This window comes from Melanerpes formicivorus, unplaced genomic scaffold, assembly GCF_026170545.1.
Source record: "Melanerpes formicivorus ecotype bairdi unplaced genomic scaffold, bMelFor1.0.p_v2 SCAF_15, whole genome shotgun sequence".
In the NCBI taxonomy this organism is placed as follows: domain Eukaryota; kingdom Metazoa; phylum Chordata; class Aves; order Piciformes; family Picidae; genus Melanerpes; species Melanerpes formicivorus.
The window spans coordinates 15,321,080-15,347,472 of NW_027142367.1; the positions used below are offsets into that span (position 1 = coordinate 15,321,080).

The 26,393-nt window shown below is 42.5% G+C and overlaps 1 protein-coding gene across 3 annotated transcripts in view; it reads left to right on the forward strand.

The window, feature by feature from the left end:
• Positions 1–26,393, forward strand: part of CCDC102B (coiled-coil domain containing 102B) — a 152,579-nt gene that overhangs the window by 15,428 nt on the left and 110,758 nt on the right. For all 3 annotated transcript variants that reach the window (XM_068147755.1, XM_068147756.1, XM_068147757.1), the window contains exons 3-4: positions 1,547–1,761; positions 6,068–6,176. In XM_068147755.1, coding sequence (XP_068003856.1) covers positions 1,547–1,761; positions 6,068–6,176 — 324 coding nt within the window. The remainder of the gene's footprint in view (positions 1–1,546; positions 1,762–6,067; positions 6,177–26,393) is intronic.

Sequence of the window (26,393 nt, forward strand, 5' to 3'; positions counted from 1 at the left end):
TTTTTAAACACAATTTGTCAGAAGTGATTTAAAATAAATGTCTTAAGGAAATTGTTGTTTATAAGTGATGTTCAGTCTTCCTAAGAAATACTTATTTTATTTTTTAATGATTTTTTCCCAATTGCTATTATTTTTCCATATGCTTACTCTGCAAAACATCTTCAAAATAGATATTAAAATGCTTTGACTTTCTGAATGGCATCCAGATTGCTGTTATGCAAGTAACTTCCCTTCTTATACAAAACTGGTAAAAATCCATCACCTGCTTCAACATGTTTTAAGTTAGAATTTTAAGAGTTCTTCATGCAGAGTTTCTCCATTTATCAATTGTAACTTTAAGTGGCATTCCTGGGTTTGTAAGTTCAGGATTCTCTCTTAACCATAGTTACAGCCAGATAATGGCAAAGCTATTTCAGATAATGATAATTTAAATCTATTTCTTCAGCAAAGAAACATTACAAATATTTTGGGTACAAAGCCTGTCATGAGAGAAGGTGTGAACATGTCACAAAGTGGCAATGGTCCAACTACTGGACAGATGGGCAGAGTCCAATGGGATGGCATTCAACAAGTCCAAGTGCCGAGTGCTGCACTTTGGCTACGGCAATCCCATGCAGAGATACCGGCTGGGGTCGGAGTGGCTGGAGAGCTCCCAAACAGAGAGGGATCTGGGTGTGCTGATTGACAGCCACCTGAATATGAGCCAGCAGTGTGCCCAGGTGGCCAGGAGGGCCAATAGCATCCTGGCCTGCATTAGAAATAGTGTGGCCAGCAGGAGCAGGGAGGTCATTGTGCCCCTGTACTCTGCTTTGGTTAGGCCACACCTTGAGTCCTGTGTCCAGTTCTGGGCCCCTCAGTTTAAGAAGGACATTGAAACACTTGAGCGTGTCCAGAGAAGGGCAACAAGGCTGGGGAGAGGCCTTGAACACAAGCCCTATGAGGAGAGGCTGAGGGAGCTGGGATTGTTTAGCCTGGAGAAGAGGAGGCTCAGGGGTGACCTCATTGCCCTCTACAACTACCTGAAAGGTGGTTGTAACCAGGAAGGGGGTGGCCTCTTCTCCCAGGCAACCAGCACCAGAACAAGGGGACACAGTCTCAAGCTGCGCCAGGGGAGGTTTAAACTCGAGGTGAGGAGGAAGTTCTTCACCGAGTGAGTCATTCGTCATTGGAATGTGCTGCCCAGGGAGGTGGTGGAGTCACCATCCCTGGAGGCGTTCAAGGGGAGATTGGACGTGGCACTTGGTGCCATGGTCTAGTCATGGGGTCTGTGTTGATAGGTTGGACTCGATGATCCTCGAGGTCCTTTCCAACCTAAGTGATACTGTGACACTGTGATACTGTAACTACAGTGACATTTTTGCACGCTCCATCCAAATACACTGCAATTGTGTAAAATGTTACTTTTCCCTTTTTATTCTCCTATGTGACTTAACTGTCTAGAGAAGTGTTGGCAGTAGATCTTCTCCTGTTTGAGCGCAGCAGAAGTGATGTTAGATTTCCCCCTTAATTCATGGTTTCTTTTCACGTCCTACTTTTGTTTTCTCAGGGTGCAGAGACAATCAACGACCAAAGAAATCACAATACAAAAATCTCCATGAAGCGTCCTGATTCCCTTCCTGATGGAGATCTGAGGATATATTTGGAGGAACCTAAACGAAATTTGGACAGCAGAGCTAAGACAACAGAGAATGATTTAATACACATTTCAGTAATGCATTTGCACTTGGCTGAGATGCAGAAAATCTTACAGAAGGAAAGAGAGTGAGTGCAAAACATCTTCTGCTTGTGGAAATCTATTAAAAATGAAGGTTTTAAGACACTTTTGAAACCAGATAAAGTGATATTTGCATTTATAGCACACGTGTTCTCACTTCTAAGTTTTATTATTCGCTGTTTAAAAGGCTTTGAGAAGAATTTGGAGTGAGAATGCACAACAGAGTGTTTATTGTTTTCCTTGCTTTATATGTCATTTAGTTAGGAAGTGCTCCACACAGAACTGTTAAGAATGTACAGTTAATTAAAAAATACTTATACTTATTAGCAATCTGGTATCAACACAGTGGTATCTAATGTATGTGATGCTCAGTTATTGGAGTGCTTTGTGCATAGCAACACATTTTCATGTACCCTACTGGCAGACTTTGAAAGAATCCAACTGCAGAATGTCTAAGGATGGTTTTAAATTAAAAATACATGAACACAGCTGCAGTGTATTCCTGCAATGCTGTTAATCTTAACTTCTTCACTTGTGGCAAGGTCTGCCTGAAAAGCAGGTAACAGAGAAAGACCGACGCACACGTTACAGAATCACAGAATGTTAGGGGTGGGAGGGGACCTCAAAAGGTCATCCAGCAGTAGCGAGAAGTATCTTAAAGGACTCTGTGAACCTGAACTAGAAGAAAAGGAGAGCTACCCAAAGGACATGCACTGCATCTTTATTGGGGCACACAGCCTGTTTCTCAACAGTCATGTCAAGATACCTGTGCCGATATAACAGTGCTGGAAATAGGGCCGCTTAGTGTTAAGAGTGGGGTGCAGAAGCTGTTGTTAGGACTCAAAGTCATGGTCAGCAGTTTGTGAAGCTTTCTGAGAATAATGAAAGCTTATTAATTGATAATTAATCAGAGATTAAAAGGTAATTCAGACAATTTGTGGAAGCACATGAAGAAATTTTTTATGCTTATTGGACCATAATAGATTTCGTAGTATCATAGAATGGTTTGGGTGGGAAGGGACCTTAAAGATCACCTAGTTCCTACCCATCTTGCAATGGGCAGGAACACCTTCCACTAACCTGGGTTGCTCAAGGCCTCATCCAGCGTGGTCTTGAATACCTCCAGGGAGGGGGCATCCACAATCTCCCTGGGCAACCTGTTCCAGTGTCTCACTACCCTCACTGGAAAGAATTTCTTTCTGATCTCCAGTCTCAATCTGCCCTCCTCAAGCTTCAATCCATTTCCTCTCACCCTATCACTATAAGCCCTTGTAAACAGTCCCTCCCTGGCTTTCTCACAGGCCACTTTAGGTACTGGAAGACCTCTATAAGGTCTCCCTGGAGCCTTCTCTTCTCCAGGCTGATCAGCCCAAACTTTCTCAGCCTTGCCCCACAGGGGAGTTGCTTCAGCCCTGTGATCATCTTCATGGCTTCCTCTGGACCCGCTCCAGCAGGCCAATGTCCTTCTTGTGCTGGAGGCAGCAGAGCTGGACCCAGTACTCTAGGTGGGAAGTTCTATCATAACTTGTTAGACAAAATTTTAATGAACCTTCATTCTACTTCCTGGTTTTGTTTTGTCTGTTCACATGGCTTTCTGGCCAGGATAGGGTTTGTCATTTATGCCTAGATATTTACTGACTACTGTGTATGGTAATAAATTTACTGGCAGATGGTAAGAACTGGGTCATGTCTACACCATGCAACGCGCTAATCTTTAGCAGCAAATGCTCACAGAGCACTGATTTCCACAAATCAGCAAGTATTGGTGTAACAACTCCCTCTCTAGGACACTTTGAGCTACATTTCCCATGTGCAAGGATGTTCTGTAAGCAGTATATATGCAACCTGAATGTAGGGTAAGCATTAACATAGTCACCAGTCTCTTGAGACATCCTGGGAGTCTTTTTTGAGCAGGCTGTAATGTGCCAGGTCAGACAGGGTTGATCTCCACTGCTTAGTGGAATCAGCTGATTTTGCTGAGATTCCATCCTCAGACTCTTAGGTTTTACCCTTATTCAGTATTTTGGCTCCTGACTCTTTCAACAATCTTGCCCATCTGCGTTTTCACTTTTCATATCTTGCATGGCTTTAACTTAAGTACTTTCTCACAGCTTCTTCCTCACCACTTAGAATTTTCTCAGTCAACTTGAGCCAAGGACACACAGCTGTGCCACATTAAAAACAAGCTTGAATCACAGACAGCTTGAACCCCAAGGCCAAAGGTTACATTCACAGTCAGTATGATCTTACTCATAAAGGACAGGACTTCTCAGCAGAGTTTTCTGGTTTGGATGCAGTACTCCCAAACTGTGGCTGCACTCTTTCCAGAGGCAAGGTAACTCATGCAGATCCAGTGTTTGGACTTGCCCTTAGTTAGATGACTCATCTCTCCATAAGATATTTTGCTGCTTCATCCTGAGAGGACCTATGCTTTGTACTTTCTGTTTAGAGCTATGCCATACACCCCTAAGCCATGGATGAGGTTTTGCAATATATAAAAGGAAAGGAGCTGGGGATGGGGGTAGAACTAAAAAATGTGCTCAGAAGTTGTGTTTTGACTTCCAAAGAACTTCAGGGTTGGGTTTACAATGTAAAATCACACAGCAAACCCCTCTGCTAGGCACTATGGCTTATATCATAGAATGCCTTGTGGTGGAAAGAACCTTAAAGACTATCTATCTAGTTCCAGCCTCCCTGACATGTGCAGGGACGCCTTCCACTAGATCAGGTTGCTCAAAGCCCCATCCAGCCTGGCCTGGAATGCTTCCAGAGAGAGGCTATCCACAACCTCTCTGGTAAATGTGTGACAGTGTCTTGCCAACCTCTACATAAAAAAAATTCTTCCTTTTACCTTGTCTAAATTTCCCTTCTTTAATTTGAAACCATCAGCCTATGTCTTGTCACAACAGATCCTGCTAAAAAGTCAATCCTCATCTTGCTTATAAGCCCCCTTTGGGCACTGGAAGGTTGTAATAAGATCTTCTCAGAGCTTTCTCTTCTTTAAGTTGGATAACTATGACTCTCTCAGCCTGTCCTCAACCACCCAGATCAGCTTTGTGGCCCTCCTCTGGACCCACTCCAACAGATCCATATCTTTCCTGTGGTTAGGACGAAGTTGCTGTGTCTGCATCTTTGGACACATTCAAAAAGCATCTGGACATTGTCTTGAGCAACCAGCTCCAGGTGACCCTGCTTAAGCAGGGGATTTGGATCAGATGGCCTCCAGAAGTCCCTGCAATGTTAACCATTCTGTGTAATTCTGTGTATCTCTGTGCAAGCCTGCAATGTGCTGCATAGAAATACCCCAGACAAATCTGATCAATACACTTAGCTTTAATTCCTTAAAAGTTAATAGTGCTGTTGTGGGAGATGAATTTTAAAGTACATATTCCCAGGATGCAATTATAGTCAGCCTGGCAATAGTATCTTGAGTAAAAAGACTGACAAATTCCATAAGCCTCAGAACAGAAAACAACTAGTGTGGCTATTATTTGTGGTAAATCTCCTGGAATAATTGATAACGGAGATTTCAATATCCGCCTGGGAGTCCTGATGGACAAGAAGGTCACCATAAGCCATCAGAGTGCCCTTGTGGCCAAGATGGTCAATGATATCCTGGGATAAATTACGAAGAGTGTGACCAGCAGGTCAAGAGAGGTTCTATTCCCCCTTTAATCTGCTCTAGTGAGGTCACCTTTGGAGTATTGTGTCCCGCTCTGGGCTCCCCAGTTCAAGAGACAAGGAACTACTTGAAAGAGTCCAGAAGAGGACTGAAAAGATGATGAGGGGACTGGAGAATTTCTCTTGCATGAAAAGACTGGGAAACCTGTGACTGTATCCTGGAGAGGACTGAATGCAGATCTTATCAATGCTTACCAGTCCCAAAAGGGTGGGTGTCAAGAGGATGGGAACAGGTGGTGCCTAGCCAAGGACAAGGGACAATGGGCATTAATTAGAACACAGGAAGTTCCATCTGAACATGAGGAGAAGCTTTTTTGACTCTGAGGGTGACAGAGCACTTGAACAAGGTGCCCAGAGATATTGTAGAGTCTGCTTCTCTGGAGAGACTGAAAACCCACCTTGACCTGAACCTGTGCAACCTGCTCTAGGTGAACCTGCTCTAGCAAGTCCCTTCCAACCCTTACCATTCTTTCACCCTTCCCAAGGCCCTTTCCAACCTTCATCATTCTGTGATTCTGTAATAAAACCCAGATACAGATTACACATACAGATTACAAAGGCAGCAAAATATAGCTCAAGCTATGAAAAGAATAATTAGAACTAGTTTGGTGTCCACTAAAAAAAAACAAAACCAAACAAGATGTAATCCTGACTTTTAAAATACTCTTTCAGAATGAATGCATTTCTGGAACAAGAAATGGAAAAGACAGAAAATGAATTATTTCTTTGGAAATGGAAATATGAAGAGCTGAGACAAACCAAGCTGGAAAGCCTGAAGCAGGTATGCAAGTCTTACATGGCTATCACATGGAGTAAGGAACACAACAGAACCTTCTTATTTCCTGTGTTGTAACTAAGAGTAAAATCTAAGTAGGCTTTAGAAATGTGATAAATCAACCATTTATCAACTATTTATCCCCATAGCCTTGTGGGGAGGGATATGCTGAGGGTGTGCAGAGATCAGCCCTGCTTGATGCAACCACAGCATGCTGCCATAGCATCACCAGTGCTGGGGAGCAGTAAGGAAAGCACAAGGGCGGCCCCACCACCTCACAGGAAGGGACTGGCCAGAGGAGGCAGGTGCTGGTGCACTGTCTCCATCTATGGTCAGGTGGGTGCCCTGATGTACAGCAAGCCATGTTCAGGGTCCAGGTAGGCTTGTGTTTGTGTTGCAGCTTTTAGGATTTAGATTTCCAAACAATGAGATGATGACCTCTTGAATTCAACAAAACTCAAAATATGTGTCTATAGAACTAAATATAGACAGACCACAGAATATCTTTGGTTGGAAGAGACCTTCAAGATCACCTAGACCAGCCTCATCAAGGGAGAGTAGAGGGGAAGGAGAACCTCTCTTGACTTACTAACTATACCCCTTCTAATCCACCCTAGAATGTCATTGGCCTTTTTGGCCACAAGAGCACATTGCAGGCTCATGGTCAACCTTCCATCTATAGGACCCCCAGGTCCTTTTTCCCTTTGCTGCTCTCCAACAGGTCAGTCCCCAACCTAAACTGATACATGAGGTTGTTCTTTCCTAGGTGCAAGACTCTACACTTGCACTTTTGGAAGTCAGAAAGATGCTGTGCAATGTTAGAAGCCTTACAGCTCCAAAGATTTGGGTATTACTGCTCTCAGTAACTATTTACTTTTTGTTAAAAGATGTGCATTCACTCACTTTGGGACAAACTAACCACGGAAAGCCTCAATGACCTTGATAATCGTCTCTAAAAATCGTGCATTGTGCATCAATTTGGAAACTGTAAATAAATTTTCTATTGAGTTAACTAAAAAGAAATGTAATAAAGTGTCAATTTATGTTTGTAGCTACTGCAAGCATTATCTGTAGCTTTGCAGCATTGCTTTTGCCCTGGTTTAGGGTCCTAAATTAGACAATTTTAGCAGATACAACAGAAGACAGTCTGAGAGAGTTAGGGCTGTTCAGTCTGGAGAAGAGAAGGCTCCAAGGAGACCTTATTGTGTCCTTCCAGTATGTTAAGGGGGTCTACAAGAAAGCTGGTGAGGGACTTTTTACAGTGTTAGGTAGTGATAGGATCAGAAGGAATGCATCCAAGCTAGAGGAGGGGAGAGTTAGATTAGACATTAGGAAGAAGTTCTTCACCATGAGGGTGGTGAGACACTGGAACAGGTTGCCCAGGGAGGTGGTGGAAGCCTCATCCCTGGAGGTTTTTAAGGCCAAGCTGGATGTGGCTCTGAGCAACTTGATCTAGTGGAAAGTGTTCTTGCTCATGGTAGCAGAGTTAGAACTAGATGATCCTTGAGGTCCCTTCCAACCCTGACAATTCTGTGATTCTAGGAAGTTACATTTATCATTGAAACTGACAAGTTCTTAAGATTAACACTAGCAGTTTATTATTAAAATCTTGAGCATGCTTCACAGCAATCAGTCCAATGTCATCTGTTTTTTACTGCACATGATTTTATCTGTTTATCTAAGGATGCTCAGAAGTCCTCCTTCATTTGGCTTTCTCTGGCCTTTTCTTGATTTCAAGTATTCTTTCTTTAAAACAGTTTGAAACCAAGTCCTATTTACCAGTTTTCTTAAAGATTGCCTCCTGACTCCAGAGAAGGGTTTAAATTTTACTTGGCTGACTGGACAGTGAAAATTGCATCCTGGCTTTGTTTAGGAGCTAATGAATGTCTGCCAAATATTTTTCCAGGGAGAAGGGAAGACTGTAAGTAGAGTGTCCCTTCCTTAAACTTTGTCTTTATTACAGGAAAATGTATTATCAGGAGCCTATCTTCCAAATTACTGTGAATTTGTGACCTAACAGTGCTATCAGAGACCATTAGATATATTTGGGTCCTTTGGAGAGACCTAGTTATGAGCTGAATACTGTGTAGCAAATTCATAATGTGATATTTAAATGTCAACATATCATAGCTGCCAAAACCATTTTGTATGTACTGTTTAGTCAATAAGCTTCAGTCCTACTTTTAGATGAGCTTGCAGCTCTTATAGGGATACTAAATCAATTAGTATTTCCTATACCTTGCTTTTCATGTATATGACAAATAACCTCTTAACAACCCTAAACCACTTTGTTGTTCTTAAGAAGGGTGAGGCAGTGGATCAGCAACAAAATTATCCCTGCATTGTCATTATGTTTGCACAAGAACCCACGGGAGGGCAAAAATCAAGACTGTGAAAGCATTGGATGAATAAAGGGTGTGGGCATTAGATATGTTTGGGTTTTAAAGCAATGTTTGTAGGGGAAAAAAAAAACAAACAGGAATCTTTAAGTTCTCTGAAGAACACAAAAGCCTGTTGAGGAAAGGCTGAGAGACTGAGAGGCATGGTGCTGTTTAGTTTGGAGAGTAGAAGACTGAGAGGGGATCTAGTCAATGTCTCTATATATATCAGGGCTGTGTGTAAGGACAAGACAGGGACAGTCTCTGCTCACTAATGTCCTGTGATAGGACAAGGGGCAATAGATGGAAACTACAGCACAGGAATTTCCACCTCAACATGAGGAAGAACTTCTTCATTGTAAAGGTCACCAAGCACTGGAACAGGCTCCCCAGAGAGATTGTGGAGTCTCCGTCTCTGGAGACTTTCAAGACCCATCTGGATGCATTCCTGTGCAACCTGCATTAGATTTTATGGTCCTGCTCTTGCAGGGGGGTTGTGGGCTGGAAGACTCCAGGGGCCCTTTCCCACCCCTAACATCCTGTGATCTTGCTAGCTGAATACCTTTGGAAATGGTTATCCAATTTTGCCAGGTACAGCTTAGTTTACAGAACAATTAACTAAACTTACAGTATGAAAGACACAAAAAAATTATCTTTGAACTTTAGGCTCTTCATAAAACAGAGCTTTTCCTTGCTGTGTTGCCCTAATGTTCGCAAGCACAGAACCATAGTTAGCAAGGCTGTCAAAGTTTTAAGGTTTGAAATTACTTATTCAATTTTATAACATGCAGAGTAAAACATTCCTGTCTAGACTCTTGCAGGTTTTCCTCAATAGTTTGTATCTCTCATTATTATTTCTGAAAGACAAATTTTTCTGATGGTTTAAAAGGTAAATAAGATGGAATTAATGGAATGAAAGATCACAAAGTGATTTTACATTCCACTGAAAGCAGTGGGAACGTGCACATACTGCTGTGTGCCACTGGTGTGCGCTGCAGACTTACGAATGCCACTACAGGCAGTGACTTCTGTGTTGTTTAAAACGATTTTCTGCTAGCTGAAGTCCAGAATGCGGCCTTCCTCTACATTGTCTAGCGTGTGAGTGATTAATGAGGGAGATTTATATCCCAGTTTGTGGGATATGAGGTAAAAATTGTGCTAATTGGTACCCAAAGCCTATTGGAACATTAGTATCAACGGAAGTGTCCTTAGATGAAAAGGACTGCAGGCTAAACTAACCTTTTTCATGTCTTAAGCAGAGACATTCCTGCTGTTGGGGTTTTTCTAGGGTTTGGTTTTTTTGGGTTGGTTTTTTTGTTGTTGTTTTTGTTTTGGGGTTGGTTTGGGGTGTTTTTTTTTTGGAGGGGGTGGGGAGGCACGTCACCAGAGGTGTTGATTTTGCATTACAGACAAAGAAATATCTTTAAACATCTTTTAAAACAAAGGTGTGTAGGTTTTGTCTCTCACAGTATGTAGGCTTTTGACACTGTATTGTGGCAACCTATGTACTCTGACTTAGGTGCACTGCTTTCTTCAAGAGAACAATTAACAGGTCCCTACCTGTCACTTCCCAGGTGGAGGAAACTCCACTGAAGTGAGTGAGGCTTCTGGAGATATCAATTGAAATTCACTTGAAAAAATATGTGTTAAAGAAAAAAAAAAAAGTGTGATGAAGAGCCAATATTTATTTTTTTGGAAACAGCAGATCTCTTTATGGTGAAGAAGTTCTTCACCATGAGGGTGGTGAGACACTGGAACAGGTTGTCCAAAGAGGTGGTGGAACTCCATCCCTGGAAGTTTTTGAGGACAGGCTGGATGTGGCTCTGGGCAGCTTGAACTAGTGGAAAATGTCTCTGTCCATGGCAGGGGGGGTTGGAACTAGGTGATCCTTGAGGTCCCTTCCAACCCTGACAATTCTGTGATTTTAACAGGAGTTGATAAAGCAGAACAATTGGTTTAAATTTGTTTAAACATCTAAGTTACAGTATCACAGTATCACAGTATAACTTAGGTTGGAAAGGACCTCGAGGATCATCGAGTCCAAACTATCAACACAGACCCCATGACTAGACCATGGCACCAAGTGCCACGTCCAATCCCCTCTTGAACGCCTCCAGGGATGGTGACTCCACCACCTCCCTGGGCAGCCCATTCCAATCACGAATGACTCGCTCGGTGAAGAACTTCCTCCTCACCTCGAGTCTAAACCTCCCCTGGTACAGCTTGAGACTGTGTCCCCTTGTTCTGGTGCTGGTTGCCTGGGAGAAGAGATCAACCCCTTCCTGGCTACAACCACCTTTCAGGTAGTTGTAGAGGACAATGAGGTCTCCCCTGAGCCTCCTCTTCTCCAGGCTAAACAATCCCAGCTCCCTCAGCCTCTCCTCATAGGGCTTGTGTTCAAGGCCTCTCCCCAGCCTTGTTGCCCTTCTCTGGACACGTTCAAGTGTTTCGATGTCCTTCTTAAACTGAGGGGCCCAGAACTGGACACAGGACTCAAGGTGTGGCCTAACCAATGCAGAGTCCAGGGGCACAATGACTTCCCTGCTCCTGCTGGCCACACTATTCCTAATGCAGGCCAGGATGCCATTGGCCCTCTTGGCCACCTGGGCACACTGCTGGCTCATATTCAGGCGGCTGTCGATCAGCACCCCCAGTTTGGAGCTCAAATGTTCTGGCTAAGAGAAACATTGATTTTTTTTTTAAATTATTTTTTTTTCCCATTTTATAGATGTAATACTTAACAATGTCCCTTTTAATTTTTAAATAGTTTATTTTTATTTCTCAGTGATCTTAGTTCAATGTAGTTTCTTCCAAAGCTTTAGAAATAAAACTGGGAGCGTTCACACTGTATCATTTCACAGAATCACAGAATGTTAGGGACTGGAAGGGACTTTCAGAGTTCAACTCCCCTGCCAAAGCAGGATCAAATTTAGATGTCTTTTCATCTTTATTTTTTTGAGAACTGATACATAGCAGCATATGAAACTTGTTTAGGTAGAGAGGGTCTTCTGCTCTCAGGCACTTAAATACTGCTTAAAGAGGCACAGGCTTTTGGGAGACTCAGGTTGTTAAAGATTCTGCATTATTTCCACCTTTGCAGAGATAAATCTTTATGCTGAAATTACTTTAAAGTATGAAGATACTGCAGAGCTGCTTAGCTGTAATTGCTATTTTCATTCATTTAGTATATACATGAATCAGAAACAGTGATGCTCTGCTAATCTTACAGGAAATTTAGACCATCAGTTCTGCTCATACTCTTTGCTTGGCTCCCAGAGTTTCTTCTGGTTGTCTTCTGAATCCTGCAGAAAACATAATAATTGTCAGATATAAACCAGTAGCTTTTATGGCTATACTGGCTACCGTGAATTGTTCTGACTAATGCTCACCTAAGATAAAGAGAAATACTGCATAGGAATGAAATGATTCCCCCAAATTAGATTTGTGATGATTTTATGTACTTCTGAATGGCCTGTAGTCTGTTTTAGTGTGCTGAAGGAGTCTTTATTGTTTGACAGTAGAATCCTCAAGGCTGAGTTTTAAAACATCTTTCTGAAAGCCACATCTGAATTATTTGAGAGCTCAGATGACTTTACAGAGTGGAAGCTCAGTGCAGTTAATTTTCCTGTGGTAAAAATTTCCTTATATTCACACTACATCTAGAATTTGGAGCTTTCCTTACGGTGCTCAATCCTTCTTCTCTTGGTGTGATCGGTGTGATTTTCAGACTTGAGTGAGATGGGATGGTGATGTTACCACATAGCTAACTTGTGGATTGATAAAAGTACTTCAAAAATTACTTGAGACATGCACATTTCTTTTTCCTGCCTAAATTACAACAGCTTACAGGCAGTTTGAGAGTAAGAAATGAATTCTGGTGTGCTGCTTTGGCAAGTATTTTTGTAGAGCCCTAACTGTCCTTTCCACTATTTTCATCAATCAGGCGCCAGTTCATATTTAGTGTTGTCTCCAGAAATTTGGTACCTAATGTGAATGCTTTCACTGTCCAACACAAAGTATAATTTGTGATGGTGCATAAAGTCAGGGTTCCATTTGATTCCCTTTTTTCCTACAAATGTAATTTGAATAAAAATAATAAAAATCTGTTGTTTCATTGACTTTTCTTTTTCCCCATAATGTATCATAGTATCATAGTATCATTCAGGGTTGGAAGGGACCACAAGGATCATCTAGTTCCAACCCCCCTGCCATAGGCAGGGGCACCCCACACTAGATCAGGCTGGCCACAGCTTCATCCAGCCTGGGCTTAAACACCTCCAGGGATGGGGCCTCAACCACCTCCCTGGACAACCCATTCCAGGCTTTCACCACTCTCATGGTGAAGAACTTCCTCCTCACATCCAGCCTGAATCTCCCCACCTCCAGCTTCATTCCATTCCCCCTAGTCCTACCACTACCTGAGATCCTGAAAAGTCCTTCCCCAGCCTTCCTGTAGGCCCCCTTCAGATACTGGAAGGCCACAATTAAGTCACCTCGGAGCCTTCTCTTCTGCAGACTAAACAGCCCCAACTCCTTCAGTCTGTCCTCATAGGAGAGGTGCTCCAGCCCTCTGATCATCCTTGTGGCCCTTCTCTGGACACGTTCCAGCACCTCCACATCCCTCTTGTATTGGCTTTTAACAAGATGTTTAAAGAGTATTGAGTTGTATGTGCAATATTTCCTGGGTCTTCCATAGATGTTTGGCAATAAAAATACAAACTAACACTAGAATTTTTAGTATTTAAGGACATTCTGTTAAAACTGAGCAATGAAAACTTATACTGTGAGGAAATATGTTTAGAAGAAACATAAAAGGGAATATTTGTCAAGGAATAGGACTGGGCTGTCCACTAGACAAGTGATAGATACTGCCTAGTAAACCCTCTCCTTTTCCAAAGGGAAGAGAAAGAGGGAAAAGTAAGATTTAGGAGTTTGAAAAGAACGCTAGAAAAGTTCTAATGAAAATAAGAATAACAAAATAAAAAGTGGTCCAGGGGAATTCTACAGAAATGATCAGAGGACTGAAGCATCTGTGCTACAAAGACAGGCTGAGAGAGCTAGGCTTGTTCAACCTGAAGAAGAGAAGGTTCCAGGGAGACTTTAGAGTGGTCTTCCACTTGCAATGTTCCACCACCCTCATGGTGCAGAACTTATTCCTAACATCCAATCTAAATCTGCTCTGCTCTCATGTCAAACTGCTGCCCCTTGTCCTGTCCCTGCAGGCCACTGGCCTTTGGGAGCAGTCCCTCTGCAGACTCCTTGTAGCCCCCTTCAGGTACTGGAAGGCAGCTCTTAGATCTGCCTGGAGCCTTCTGGAGGCTGAATAGCCCCATCTCCCTTAACCAGTCCTCATAGCAGAGGTGCTCCAACCCCTCTGTAGTGGTTTGAGCCTTAACGGGGAGTTAAAAGCCAAATGGGGAAAAAGCTGACAATCTCTTCCCCACTCCCACCCCCCCACCTCCTCCCTCCAAACAGAGAGGGAAAGAAAAAAAAGGGGTAGGGAGCAAATCCACTAAACAACAATCTGGAGTCGGCTTGGAAGTAAAGAGGCAAAGAATTTTTCTTTAAACTATATATATATGACAATAACAGGAAAAAGTTCACAAGGGCAAGGAACAAGAATGGATGGGAGGGGCACAGAAAAGAATAATACAAAACCAGTCTTTCTCTGAGGAGGCGTGGAGGCAGCAGGGAAAAGGATCAGGTCTGGCCTCGTGGCTGAGGAGCAGGAGGGCAGCTGCAGTAGCTCTCATCCAGCAGAGGCAGGAGCCAAAAGGAGATCCAACAGCTATGATGTCCTGCTTTTTATACCCTGGCTGGGCAGGGAGGGGGGAGTGGAACAGACTCAGCTTTCCCAGGGGGAAACGCCCTGCAGGGAGGGTAAAGTACCCGCAAGCCCTCTACCCTGCTTTGTTCTTTTGTTTTCAGACAAGGGCATTAACCCACCACACCCCTCTCTTTGATAGGTTTTGAAAAATAAAATGCCTTTTTTTTGTCTTTTTCTTTAAGATATGGCAAATACTTGGTCTTACTGCTTAAAAAAAAAACTAAAATAAAAGAGGAAAAGCAAAGGCTTTATTTTCTTGAAAATAAACCCCAAACAAATGAGAAATTCCTATGCCTTGAATATTTTTATTTTATTTTGCTTCCATGCAAACTACCTCTGTCACTTTGCAAGCTCTTGTGTTGATGTCAGTAAGGAATGTGCCAGCGGTACCTTATTTATCTAGGACCTAACACCTCCATACTCATGAACACTTTCCATTGCAGACTCAGCAGAACTGTTAGGAATCGCTTCTTATGTTGAGTCACAAAGCTATCCAACCATTGAAGCCTTGTGAAATCCATTCCTGTGTAGTAGTCTATAGAGTTCCAAGTTGGCAGTAAATGGACTAGGTAATTTTTATTTCTCTCTGCATGCCTTTGAAGGGTTAAAACATATGAGAAACTGGAATGAAGTTTTACAAGGAGCTTGTCATTTTCTGTGGAATAAAGAAGGTACCTCAACATTTAATGGTGGAATTAATGTAGCTTCATGCCTGTCATCTAGGATATAGTTATATTCATTCCACTTTCAGGATGGTTAAGCAATTTTGCCTCCTAACTTATGTGTGTAGAATAAAAAGTCAGATTACTGCTGACATCTGCTTTTCTTTCTGGCTCAGCTATAGCAAATAGCTGCGTTGTTTCTACAACAAAGAAGTATTGCTTTCAAGGAAGGTAGGAAAGGAAGGCAACCAACCAGCCATGGCTCTCCCCCTTTTCTTTTATTTTCCCCACTTTCTTTTTCCTGTTTAATGTGTAATAGGAATTTTCCTCTTTGGCCTTCATGCATACAGAGAACTGTCTGTCACTGAAGTAAGTGTTGAAGCACTGCATATTCAGATTACTTTCAAGCAAAGGATTCAACCTTAGGAAAAATTAATGAGTGGTTTGTGGTTTTGGTTTGTTCTTTTCTGATAGAAGCACCAAACATTCCTTGTTTACATCATCATAGTGCTGTATATTGCTTCTAACAACAGCATGAGTTATAGCCTGAAGTCAAGGAGAAATGTGCTGATGGCAATGAAGTTCAGATCAGTTCCTGATTTAAACTATGTGGTAACGGGTGATTAAAACCTGTGCCAGATGATTCTGCAGGAGCTTTGTAACTTCACATGACCAAGACTGCTAATGTAGATCTGATTCATATGAAATAGAAGTCATGGATATAAACTACAGTGCAGGAGGTTTCACCTCAACATGGGGAGGAGCTTCTTCACTGTAAGGGTCACAGAGCACTGGAACAGGCTGCCCAGCGAGGTTGTGGAGTCTCCTTCTCTGGAGACTTTCAAGACCCAACTGGATGCATTCCTGTGACCTATGCTAGATTCTATGGTCCTGCTCTGGCAGAGGGGTTGGACTCAGTGATCTCAAGTGATCCCTTCCAACCCCTAACATCCTGTGATCCTGTGTGATCCTGTGAAAATGGTAGAATGATTTCTACAGGCTGTGCTGTAAAAATTATCTTATTTAATTGCTTCTCAAACCCAACTCTTTTCTTACAGTTCACAGAGTCACAGATTCACAGGTTGCATCGGGTTGGAAGGGACCCTCAAAGGGACCCCAACCAGCAGGGACACCTCAAATTAGATCAGGCTGCCCAGGGCCACAGCAAGTCTGATCTTGATTGCCTCCAGAGACAGGGCCTCAACCACATCTCTGGGCAGCCCATCCCAATATTCCATCACTTTCATTGTGAAGAACTTCCTACTGATGTCCAACGTAAATCTGCCCCACTCCAGTTTCAAACCGTTGTCCCTCATCCTATCACTAGAAGCTCTTGTAAGCAGTCCTTCCCCAGCCTTACTGTAGATCCCCTTCAGGTATTGAGATGTAGCTATAAGATCTCCCTGGAGCCTCCTCTCCTCCAGGCCGTATAGCCCTAACTCTCTTTCAGCCTGTCTTCATAGGAGAGATGCTCAGAGGATGATCTTTGTGGCCCTCCTTTGGACCTACTCCAGCAGGTCCTTGTCTGTCTTGTGTTGGGGGTTCCCGAGCAGGACACAGTACTCCAGGTGAGATCTCTTTCTATGTATTAGGCTCAAGCCAGCAAAATAAAGACAGGATGGAAGGTTGTCTAAGAAACTGGTTGGATAGAAGATAGGTATTGACCTTCTGTATGGCAAGTAAATCTTGAAAAGCAAATAAAAATACAGAAGAGATATTATCCACTGCACTTTTTTCTTTCCTTTTCAGGTCTTGTCTACATTTCTACAGCCATCTTCTTGTGACAAATCCCTGTACTTTTTTGTGTAATGCTTATTATCTTCTTTTTAGAGTGCTTATTAGAAAGGCTCGTGCCTTATTCTGGTTACTAACAGTAACTTACAGCATTACTAAACACACAGCAATAGATAGCTACTTGAAGTAAAATGAAGCAGACTTTTAGTCTGAACTGCAATTAAATTGGTATGCTGTTTATCTGTAAAAATATCCAAATTTTCATTTATTTTAGTAAGTTTTAGATGAATTATCATCGTTCTGAGAGTTAAGGTTATAAAAATTATGTTAATCAGTCATCCTTTTCAATAGAATATGAGCTTATTTTTGTCTCTAATACAGTCTGTATATGCATTTCTATTCACAAGCATGCAAACTTTTTAGGGTGTCAGGATGAGGGGGAATGGAGGAAAAATAGAGGTGGGTAGGTTCAGATTGGATGTTAGGCAAAAGTTCTTCCCCATGAGAGTGGCGAGACACCGCAACAGGTTGCCCAGGGAGGTGGTGGAAGCCTCATCCCTGGATGAGGCCAGGCTGGATGTGAATGTGAGCAACCTGATCTAGTGTGAGGTGTCCCTGCCCATGGCAGGGGGGTTGTAACGAGATGATCCTTGAGGTCCCTCCCAACCCTAACAATTCTATGATTCTAAACTGGCAAATCTGTTCTTTATCTTGGTGCTGGAAAAGATTTACATTAGTTAGGCTCAGTTCTCTAAAGGGCTATCCTGCATTCCTCATTTTGGGAAGAAGTTTGTTGTGTTAGGTTTGGGGAGGAACAAACAACAAAACCCAGAAGCCACACAAGGCTCCAGACCCCTCTCCTTGATAAGAGCAGTAGTAACACAAGTAAACTAACTGCAGGTCATCAACCTCTCAATCTGGGCAACTTCAGGAATGCAAGGAGGAACAAAAAAACAAAAGCAAGAAGCCACATGCACCTCCAGGGCCCTTTCCCTGATAAGAGCATTAGTAACACAAGTACACTAACTTCAGATCATCAAGACTCCTAATTTGGGCAACTTCAGTAGTGCAAGGAGGAACACAAAACAAAAGCAGGAAGCCACATGCACCTCCAGGCCCCTCACCTTGATAAGAGCAGTAGTAACACAAGTAAATTAACTCTTAATCTGGGCATTTTAGTAATGCAAGAATACTTAGATGAAAAGGGAAATAAGCAGAGTTTAATAAAAGGTTTGAAAGGGATATTTAAAAGCAAACAAAAAGAAAAGTTTCTCAGCAGAGACCTATTAAACCTTCTTTTGAAATCTATCCCCAAACGTCTAATATTGAGCAGTTAAGCACTCTGGGGAACTAGTAAGCCGTCTCTCTTTTTATTATTATTTGTTATTTTTTTATTGTTACTATTCCATAAAGCTAAAATGTCACTGAGGCAAATTAAGGGATGAAAGCTCACATTTTTCTTCAGATCTTTTCGGTTACAAACGTTCCAAACAGGCTGCCCTTTGAGATTTCAAATTAAATTAGGAGAAATAATTGCTATAATCCCTATGCCTAAAACAATCTTTGCCATTCTCTTAGCGTTTTTTAACACAGTTTGTGTAATCTATTACCATTGTCACTCCTGCTGTGCTCTGTCATAATCCAATCACAAGGGAGAAAAGCCTGCTGCTGGATGGAACGCAACCAAAACAATCCACCACTGGGTGTGAATGTCACAAGCTTACATTTTCCCATCCTTGGTAGTGAGACATAAAGATTAAGGTGTGATTTATTTTGAATTTTGTTTGAAGAATGATATTTCAGATACATTTCCTAGATCAGTTGATTGTTAGGTAATATGTTTTTACTTGTTTATTCCCTAGATTAAAGATTCAGCCTTTCCAAGTGCAGCTATGCACTTGTTAGCACATTGAAGTTCTCACTCTCTAGGAGAACGATGGCTTGTGGAGTTCAGAGAGTTTTAGTTACATGTGTGCCTTACAAATTTCCAGTAGCATTCTCCAAGACATTAACCAAATGTGAATTCTTTCTTTCTGTGAGATTAGAGAGCCTATTTATTTATTACTGAAAAGATCAGCCCACATCAGCTTCACCTTAAAAGAATCTGATGAAAGCAACGCTAGCATCAATGTGGAAAGAAAGATCTATGAGCTCAAGGGCAATTTTCTTTACCTCACTCCCAGCATTTTCCTTTTCTGCCTCTTTGCTTTTTTTTTGGGGGGTTATGTTTTTTTTGGTTGTGTTTTTTGTTTTGTTGTTGTTGATGTTGGTTGTTGTTGTTGTAAAGTTTTAGCCTTCAAGGTTTTGGGGAGGTTTTTTATGTGAATATGAGTAACTTATATTCCTGAATAAATCACTTGTGGTAAATTAATCATGCGCACAAAAGGGTTTTTCTCTGTGTGCAGATGGGGGAAGAAGAAAACAAATGCCAGTAAATCAGCAACTTTTCTTCTAATGTCAACACAGTGCAATGATATCAGCTTGCAGCAGACTTCAGCATTTGAGTAGAACCAGCAGGAAGAAATATTTGATTATGAAACATGCTGGTTCTCAGATACATGCATTGTTATGGATATAAGCACTCATTAAGAAGTTCAGTTTGTTGTGGGGCTTGGCATCTTAAGATATTGTCAAGCACAATAACATTTATCATGCTTTCAGTGTAGTTTCCAATGGACTAAATGGTGTTCTTGGCAGAGTTACTCACAATAAGAAAAAAAAACAACTATGTTGAGTACTGAAGTACTTGTCAAATAAAAAGGTAGCCAACATTTGTCTTCCCTTTACCATGGAAAGAGTGCTATGGGTTCTGAGAGTCTGATTACTTCTTTTAGATAAAAAAAGGAAAAGAATTCTAGAAATGGTCACATACAATGTAAATAATCATTGCAGAACTGTCTGCAGTCACACAGGGTAAGTGTGGGGTTGGAACAGACCTCTAGAGATCATCCAGTCCAAGCCCTCTGCCAGAGCAGGGTCACCTAGGGTAGGGCACACAGGAACACATCCAGCTGGGGTTGGAAAGTCTCCAGAGAAGGAGACTCCACAACCTCTCTGGGCAGCCTGCTCCAGGGCTCCACAATCCTCACACCAAAGAAGTTTCTTCTCACGTTGAGGTGAAACTTCCTGTGTTCCTGCTTGTTCCTTGTGCTATCGCTGGGCACCACCACAAAGAGCCTGGCACCTTCATCTTGACACACACCCCTCAGATATTTAGAGACATTGATCAGATCGCCTCTCAGCCTTCTCTTCTCCAGCCTAAACAGGCCCAGGTCTCTCAGTCTTTCCTCATAGCAGTGAAGTTCAAGTCCCTGAATCATCCTTGTAGCTCTCTGTTGCACTCTTTCCAGCAGATCTCTGTTGCTTTTGAATTGGAGACCCCAAAACTGGTCACAGTATTGCAGGTGTGGTCTCACCAGGGTAGAGTAGAGGTGGCAGAGAACCTCCCTAGAGCTTCTGGATACATTTCATTAATGCACCCCAGTATCCCATTGGCCTTCTTGGTCACAAGGGCACATTGCTATCCCATGGGTAACTTACTGTCCACTAGGACTTCCAGGTCACATTCTCTGTCCTTGAGTTTCTTGCCAGTGTGCAATAACTTGGAAGGTGATTGCACAACTGTTGAGCTGTTGACTTTGGCTTTGAAAAGATCTTTGGATATTACTGGTTTTGAGAGGCTATGTTACTGTCTGAGTTACAGAAAAGGAACATTTGCTCAAAATCAAAGAGCTTTTTTCTGCTGAGTTTTGTAACTGCAGGAGGAGTCAAGTTCACTAATTTCTTTATGAAACCTTATAGCTATTCCAACAGGTTTTAATTTGTAGGAGGGTGACATGATCCTTAATTCATCATTAATCCATGGCTTGTTAAACTTGCAGTTAAGTGTGTCTCTTGCTTTAAGTTTGTAGAATAATTTTTAGAGTTAGCTGAGTGTAAATGACCTTCATGCATGATATAGTGAGGATATCAAGATTCTTGGGAATGTGCATTCATCCGTCCTACTTTAAAACCCATAAAGCACTGTGCAGTCATTGAAAGCACAAAGAGAAAGCACACTGATTTTAAGTTTTCATTTCTGATTTGTGCAAGCTGAAACAGATGTTTTCCACATATTTGAGGCTGCCAGAAGCTTGTTTTATTAGTTTAAATAAAAATTCTTGCCTCTCTGGGTCACAAGTCTTAAGGCCATGTTGGACTTGCCTGTAGAATGTTAGTTTGAAGATAGATAGAAGTACATGATTTGGCTATGGTTGAATAAGGTTCAGCTTGTACATAAATAAATGAGTGTCTTCTGTTTCCAATCAGTTCTGCTGTGGAACAGGCCTTGCATGAAGTATCCAATGGCATGAGATTTAACACATCCAAGTGCCGGGTTCTGCACATCGGCCACAACAACCCCATGCAGTGCTACAGGCTGGGGTCAGAGTGGCTGGAGAGCAGCCAGGCAGAGAGGGACCTGGGGGTACTGGTCGATGGTAGGCTGAACATGAGCCTGCAGTGTGCCCAGGCAGCCAAGAGGGCCAATGGCATCCTGGTCTGCATCAGGAACAGTGTGGCCAGCAGGAGCAGGGAGGTCATTCTGCCCCTGTATACTGCACTGGTTAGGCCACACCTCGAGTCCTGTGTCCAGTTCTGGGCCCCTCAGTTTAGGAAGGAGGTTGACTTGCTGCAACGAGTCCAGAGAAGGGCAACAAAGTTGGTGAGGGGTTTGGAACACAAGCCCTATGAGGAGAGGCTGAGGGAGCTGGGGTTGCTCAGCCTGGAGAAGAGGAGACTCAGGGGTGACCTTATCACTCTCTACAACTACCTGAAGGGAGGTTGTAGACAGGCAGAGGTTGGTCTCTTCTCCCAGGCAGCCAGTACCAGAACAAGAGGACACAGTCTCAGGCTGCGCCAGGGGAGGTTCAGGTTGGATGTTAGGAAGAAGTTCTATACAGAAAGAGTGATTGCCCATTGGAATGGGCTGCCTGGGGAGGTGGTGGAGTCTTCATCATTGGAGGTGTTCAGGAAGAGACTTGCTGGGGTACTTGGTGCCATGGGTTAGCTGTTTGGGTAGGTTGGATTGGTTGATGTGTTGGACACGATGATCTTGAAGGTCTCTTCCAACCTGGTTTGGTTTATTCTAGTAAAGTTTATTCTAATTCTAATTCTAATCTTGTATGGAAAACTTTTATTTAAGATGTTTGGAGAAACTTTCTCAGAAAATACTGGTGTTAAAAAATGCCAATTTGTAAAAGAAAAATAAAATGGCTGAGAGAATTTTTAGCTAAATTGTCAATTTTTGTTTCTGGTATCACTGTCACAGAATCAATCATTCAGGTTGGAAAAGACCCTTGGGGTCATCAGGTCCAACCATCAACCCTACACTACCAAGTTCACCCCTAAACCACATCCCCAAGCACCACATCTAAAGGACTTTAAAGCACATCCAGGGTTGGTGATCCACCCTGGGCAGCACCTTCCAATATCTGGTTATCAATCAGATCAAATCTAAACTACAGCTTTTTACCACAGTGCTTGTGTTCTATCCACCTCTATATACTTCATTTAGAAAGCTCGGGGTCATAGTCTCTTTCTTACTTTTCCCCAAGTTTTATGGGAAACTAATAAAGTTTTGTGCTAAAACAACAGCAAAAATATTTCTACTTTTTCCCCCCTACTCCTGAGGAGTGCTTGGAAATTTTTTGTTTTCCATCTGAAATCATATTCACTATTCCCTCTCTTCTTTGTTGACCTTCTTTTCACTGTCAATCCTCCCATTACAGACAGATAGGCAGCTCTTGTCCTTCACCCTACTCCATCTTCTCTAGACTGAAGAGGAGAAAATCTTCTTCATTAAAACATTTTGAGCCTCAGGCAGTGTTACATTGCCTTCAACTAATCTAGAGCATTAAGTTTTTCCTGCTAATGAACGGTAGCAGGAGGTGTTCCTTTTTCTGTGTCTGTTTTTCTTAGAGCTCAGTCTGTCTTGTTAGTCATAGACTGGTGTGTGTGTTAGCTCTAAGATGTAATTATCCAGTTTCAAAAGGTCAGCACACTGTACTTCATCTCCACCATTCACCTTAGCAATTATCCACTTCACTAATGATACCTTGACCTCAGTCTATGCTCCTACTATTCTTCTGGTCTTCCTATTGAAAAGGAAAATTCTGTGCAAGTTTCTGGAGACACTGCCTGGAGGGAAAATATGCACATTTGAAGGGACAATGAAAGATCCTGAGTCGTATTTTCTGAGGTTTTGTTTTGTTTTTCCACATGTTGCCAATTATTTCCTAACCTTTCAATTCCTTTATCGGTCAGAATATCTAGTTCCACCCGAGAGCATCTAAAATACCTATCCTCTATACATAATCCTATGATCCTGTATAGAAGATAAGTGTTTTAGAATTGTTTTGGTTGGAAAGGACCTATAAGATCATTGAGTCCAACCATGACAATGTATATTTTATATGGAAAACAAAAAGGCCCCACTTAGACAGGAGGTAGGTATCACTGCTATTCAACCAATTTGCATTTTTCAGTTGAAGTTTCAGTAATGGATTGCAAAATGAATGGAATGGAATGGAATGGAATGGAATGGAATGGAATGGAATGGAATGGAATGGAATGGAATGGAATGGAATGGAATGGAATGGAATGAATGCAAAAGGCAAAAGTGTCACTGTTCTCATAAAATAGCTTTATGTGGAAAATGAAAGGAAAACTGCTGGAACAGGTCCAGAGGAGAGCCATGGAGGTGGTCAGAGTACTGGAGCATCTCTCCTATGAGGAGAGGCTGGAAGAGTTGGGGTTGTTCCACCTGGAGAAAAGAAGGCTTCAGGGATACCTTAGAACTGTGTTCCAGTACAAGAAAGAGTCCAACAAGAGTCAGGAAGGGACTCTTTACAAAGGCTTGTAGTGATAGGAGAGGGAATGGATTGAAGCTTGAGGAGGGCAAATTAGGGCTGGAGATGAGGAAGAAATTCTTGACAGTGAGGGTAGGGAGACACTGGAACAGGTTGCCCAGGGAGGTCGTGGATGCCCCCTTCCTGGAAGTGTTCACTGCCAGGTTGGTTGAGGCCTTCAGCAATCTGGTCTAGTGCCCAGAGCAAGGAGGGTGGAGCACAAAAATCTTTAAGGTCCCTTGCAACCCAAACCATTCTATGAATCTATGAAACACTAGACTTTAAGGCAGCATTAGGTTAATTTAAAGGTTACATCACATTTCATGTAGCGAAGGGCAGAAATAGACTGATTTTGAAATGGCAAGTTCCTTTTACAGAAACACAAAACCATGCCTGTATGTATACACACAGGTCTATGTTTTATATCCTCATATATGCCCACAAAAATGTCATTAGGTCAGTGCAAAGCAGCTAATATTTTTAAAATGCTTGGCTCATGTTACATTTTCAGTAGCACCTGGCTCAACATCCTCACTGAGAAAAGTTCACGGAGGTGCTTTCCTCATCTTGTTCTCTCTGGCTGTGTGGTGGAATGAAAAGCAGCTCTGTGCAAGTTGCTTGTGCAATGCATCAGGTGATTTTTGAACTGTATATCATGGAGGAGGTCAAAAGATCTCGTGAGTGAATTTAAGCTCAGGGAGGGGGAATAGGTCCATCTCAGAGCAGCTCAAGTTGTATAGCTGTGAACCAGTTTGCAGAGCCCCATCAGCTTATGAAGCTGATTTGTTGGTTTTTTTCTTGAGTGCAAAAGTTACTTTCTCTGAAGGCAGAAAACACATAGCTGGAAAATAAGCTCTTTCTTTAGTTGAAAAACAAACATTCCAAATCTTGTTTATAGGGTGAAATGGATTTCTGAAGCTTTTTAGATTGCTTTATTTTGAGGAGAGGAATTTGTTCTCATCATCTGAGTTAACACAGATTCACAGATTGCAGCTGGTTGGAAGTGGACCTCCAAGGTCATCTTGTCCACACCCCCCTGCAGTCAGCAGGGTCACCTCCAAATTGATCAGGTTGCCCAGGGGCACAGCAAGTTTGTCTTTTATTGTACTTTATCATGAGAGATGAGCTGGGTTAAGAACTGGCTGGAGGGCTGGGACCAGAGAGCGGTGGTGTCACTTTCAGCTGGCAGTCAGTCACTAGTGGTGTCCCCCAGGGATCAGTGCTGGGCCCCATACTATTCAATGACTTTATTGATGATCTGGATGAGGGGATTGAGTCCACTATTTTAGTAAGTTTGCAGATGACACCAAGCAGAGGGCAGGTGTCGATCTCTTAGAAGGTAGGAGGGTTCTGCAGAGGGATCTTGACAGGCTGGACTGATATGCAGAGGGCATGAGATTTAATGAGTCTAAGTGCCAGGTTCTCCACTTTGGCCACAACAACCCCATGCAGTGCTACAGGCTGGGGTCAGAGTGGCTGGAGAGCAGCCAGGCAGAAAGCGACCTGGGGGTACTGGTTGATAGTAGGCTGAACATGAGCCAGCATTGTGTCCAGTTAGCCAAGAAGGTCAATAGCATCCTGGCCTGTATCAGGAACAGTGTGGCCAGCAGGAGCAGGGAGGTCATTCTGCCTCTGTACTCAGCACTGGTTAGGCCACACCTCGAGTCCTGTGTCCAGTTCTGGGCTCCTCAGTTTAGAAAAGATGTTGAGTTGCTGGAATGTGTCCAGAGAAGGGCAACAAAGCTGGGGAGGGGTTTGGAGCACAAGCCCTATGAGGAGCAGCTGGGAGAGCTGGGGTTGTTTAACCTGGAGAAGAGGAGGCTCAGAGGAGACCTTATTGCTGTCTACAACTACCTGAATGGAGGTTGTAGACAGGTGGGGGTTGGTTTCTTCTCCCAGGCAACCACCAACAGAAGAGGGAACAGTCTCAAGCTGTGCCAGGGGACGTTTGGGCTGAAAGTCAGGAAGAAATTCTTCACAGAAAGAGTGATTGACCATTGGAATGGGCTGCCCAGGGATGTGGTGGAGTCACTGTGCCTGGAAGTGTTTAAAAAAAGACTGGATGAGGCACTCAGTGCCATGGCTTAGTTGATTAGATGGTGTTGGGTGATAGGTTGGACTTTTCTAACCTGGTTAATAAAAAGCACCTTGACTTCTTTCTTCTTCCTTTTTAAAATTGCTTTTATATTTCACTTTCCCTTGCCCTACTTTTGTCATCCTGTTGAGGAATCCTTTAGTTTATCATATACAGAATCATAGCTAGCAAAATATCTGGGCAAATATTATCCTTAGTAGTAAATAATCACTTGTTGTTTTATGTCAAATGTGATTTTCTGTCAAATGTGATTTTTGTCCTTGCTAAAGAGACTCAAAAGCATTTCTACTTTCCTCTGACAATCAGTATGAGGCTTTTGAACTTCAGAGAGTTTCTAATTGCTTTTATTTGCTCAGAAATGAGTTGGAAACAGACAGGTTTGCGATGTGATTTAGCTGGATAATCACATTGTTACAACTCACAGGGTCTGAATTATGTTTCTCTGACGCCATAGTGCCTCATTCTCTTTGCTTCATTATTTGCCAGAAATTGATTTTCAAAACCAAAAGTAGCTAATGTCTGAAAAGCTTCACCTCTCTGGCTCTTTCTAAAGCCTTGTTGGCACAGGTATCTCATGCCTTGCACTGTTGTCGGTCTCTGCTTTTATCAAATAATAGATTTTAGTTCTTACAGAACTGAG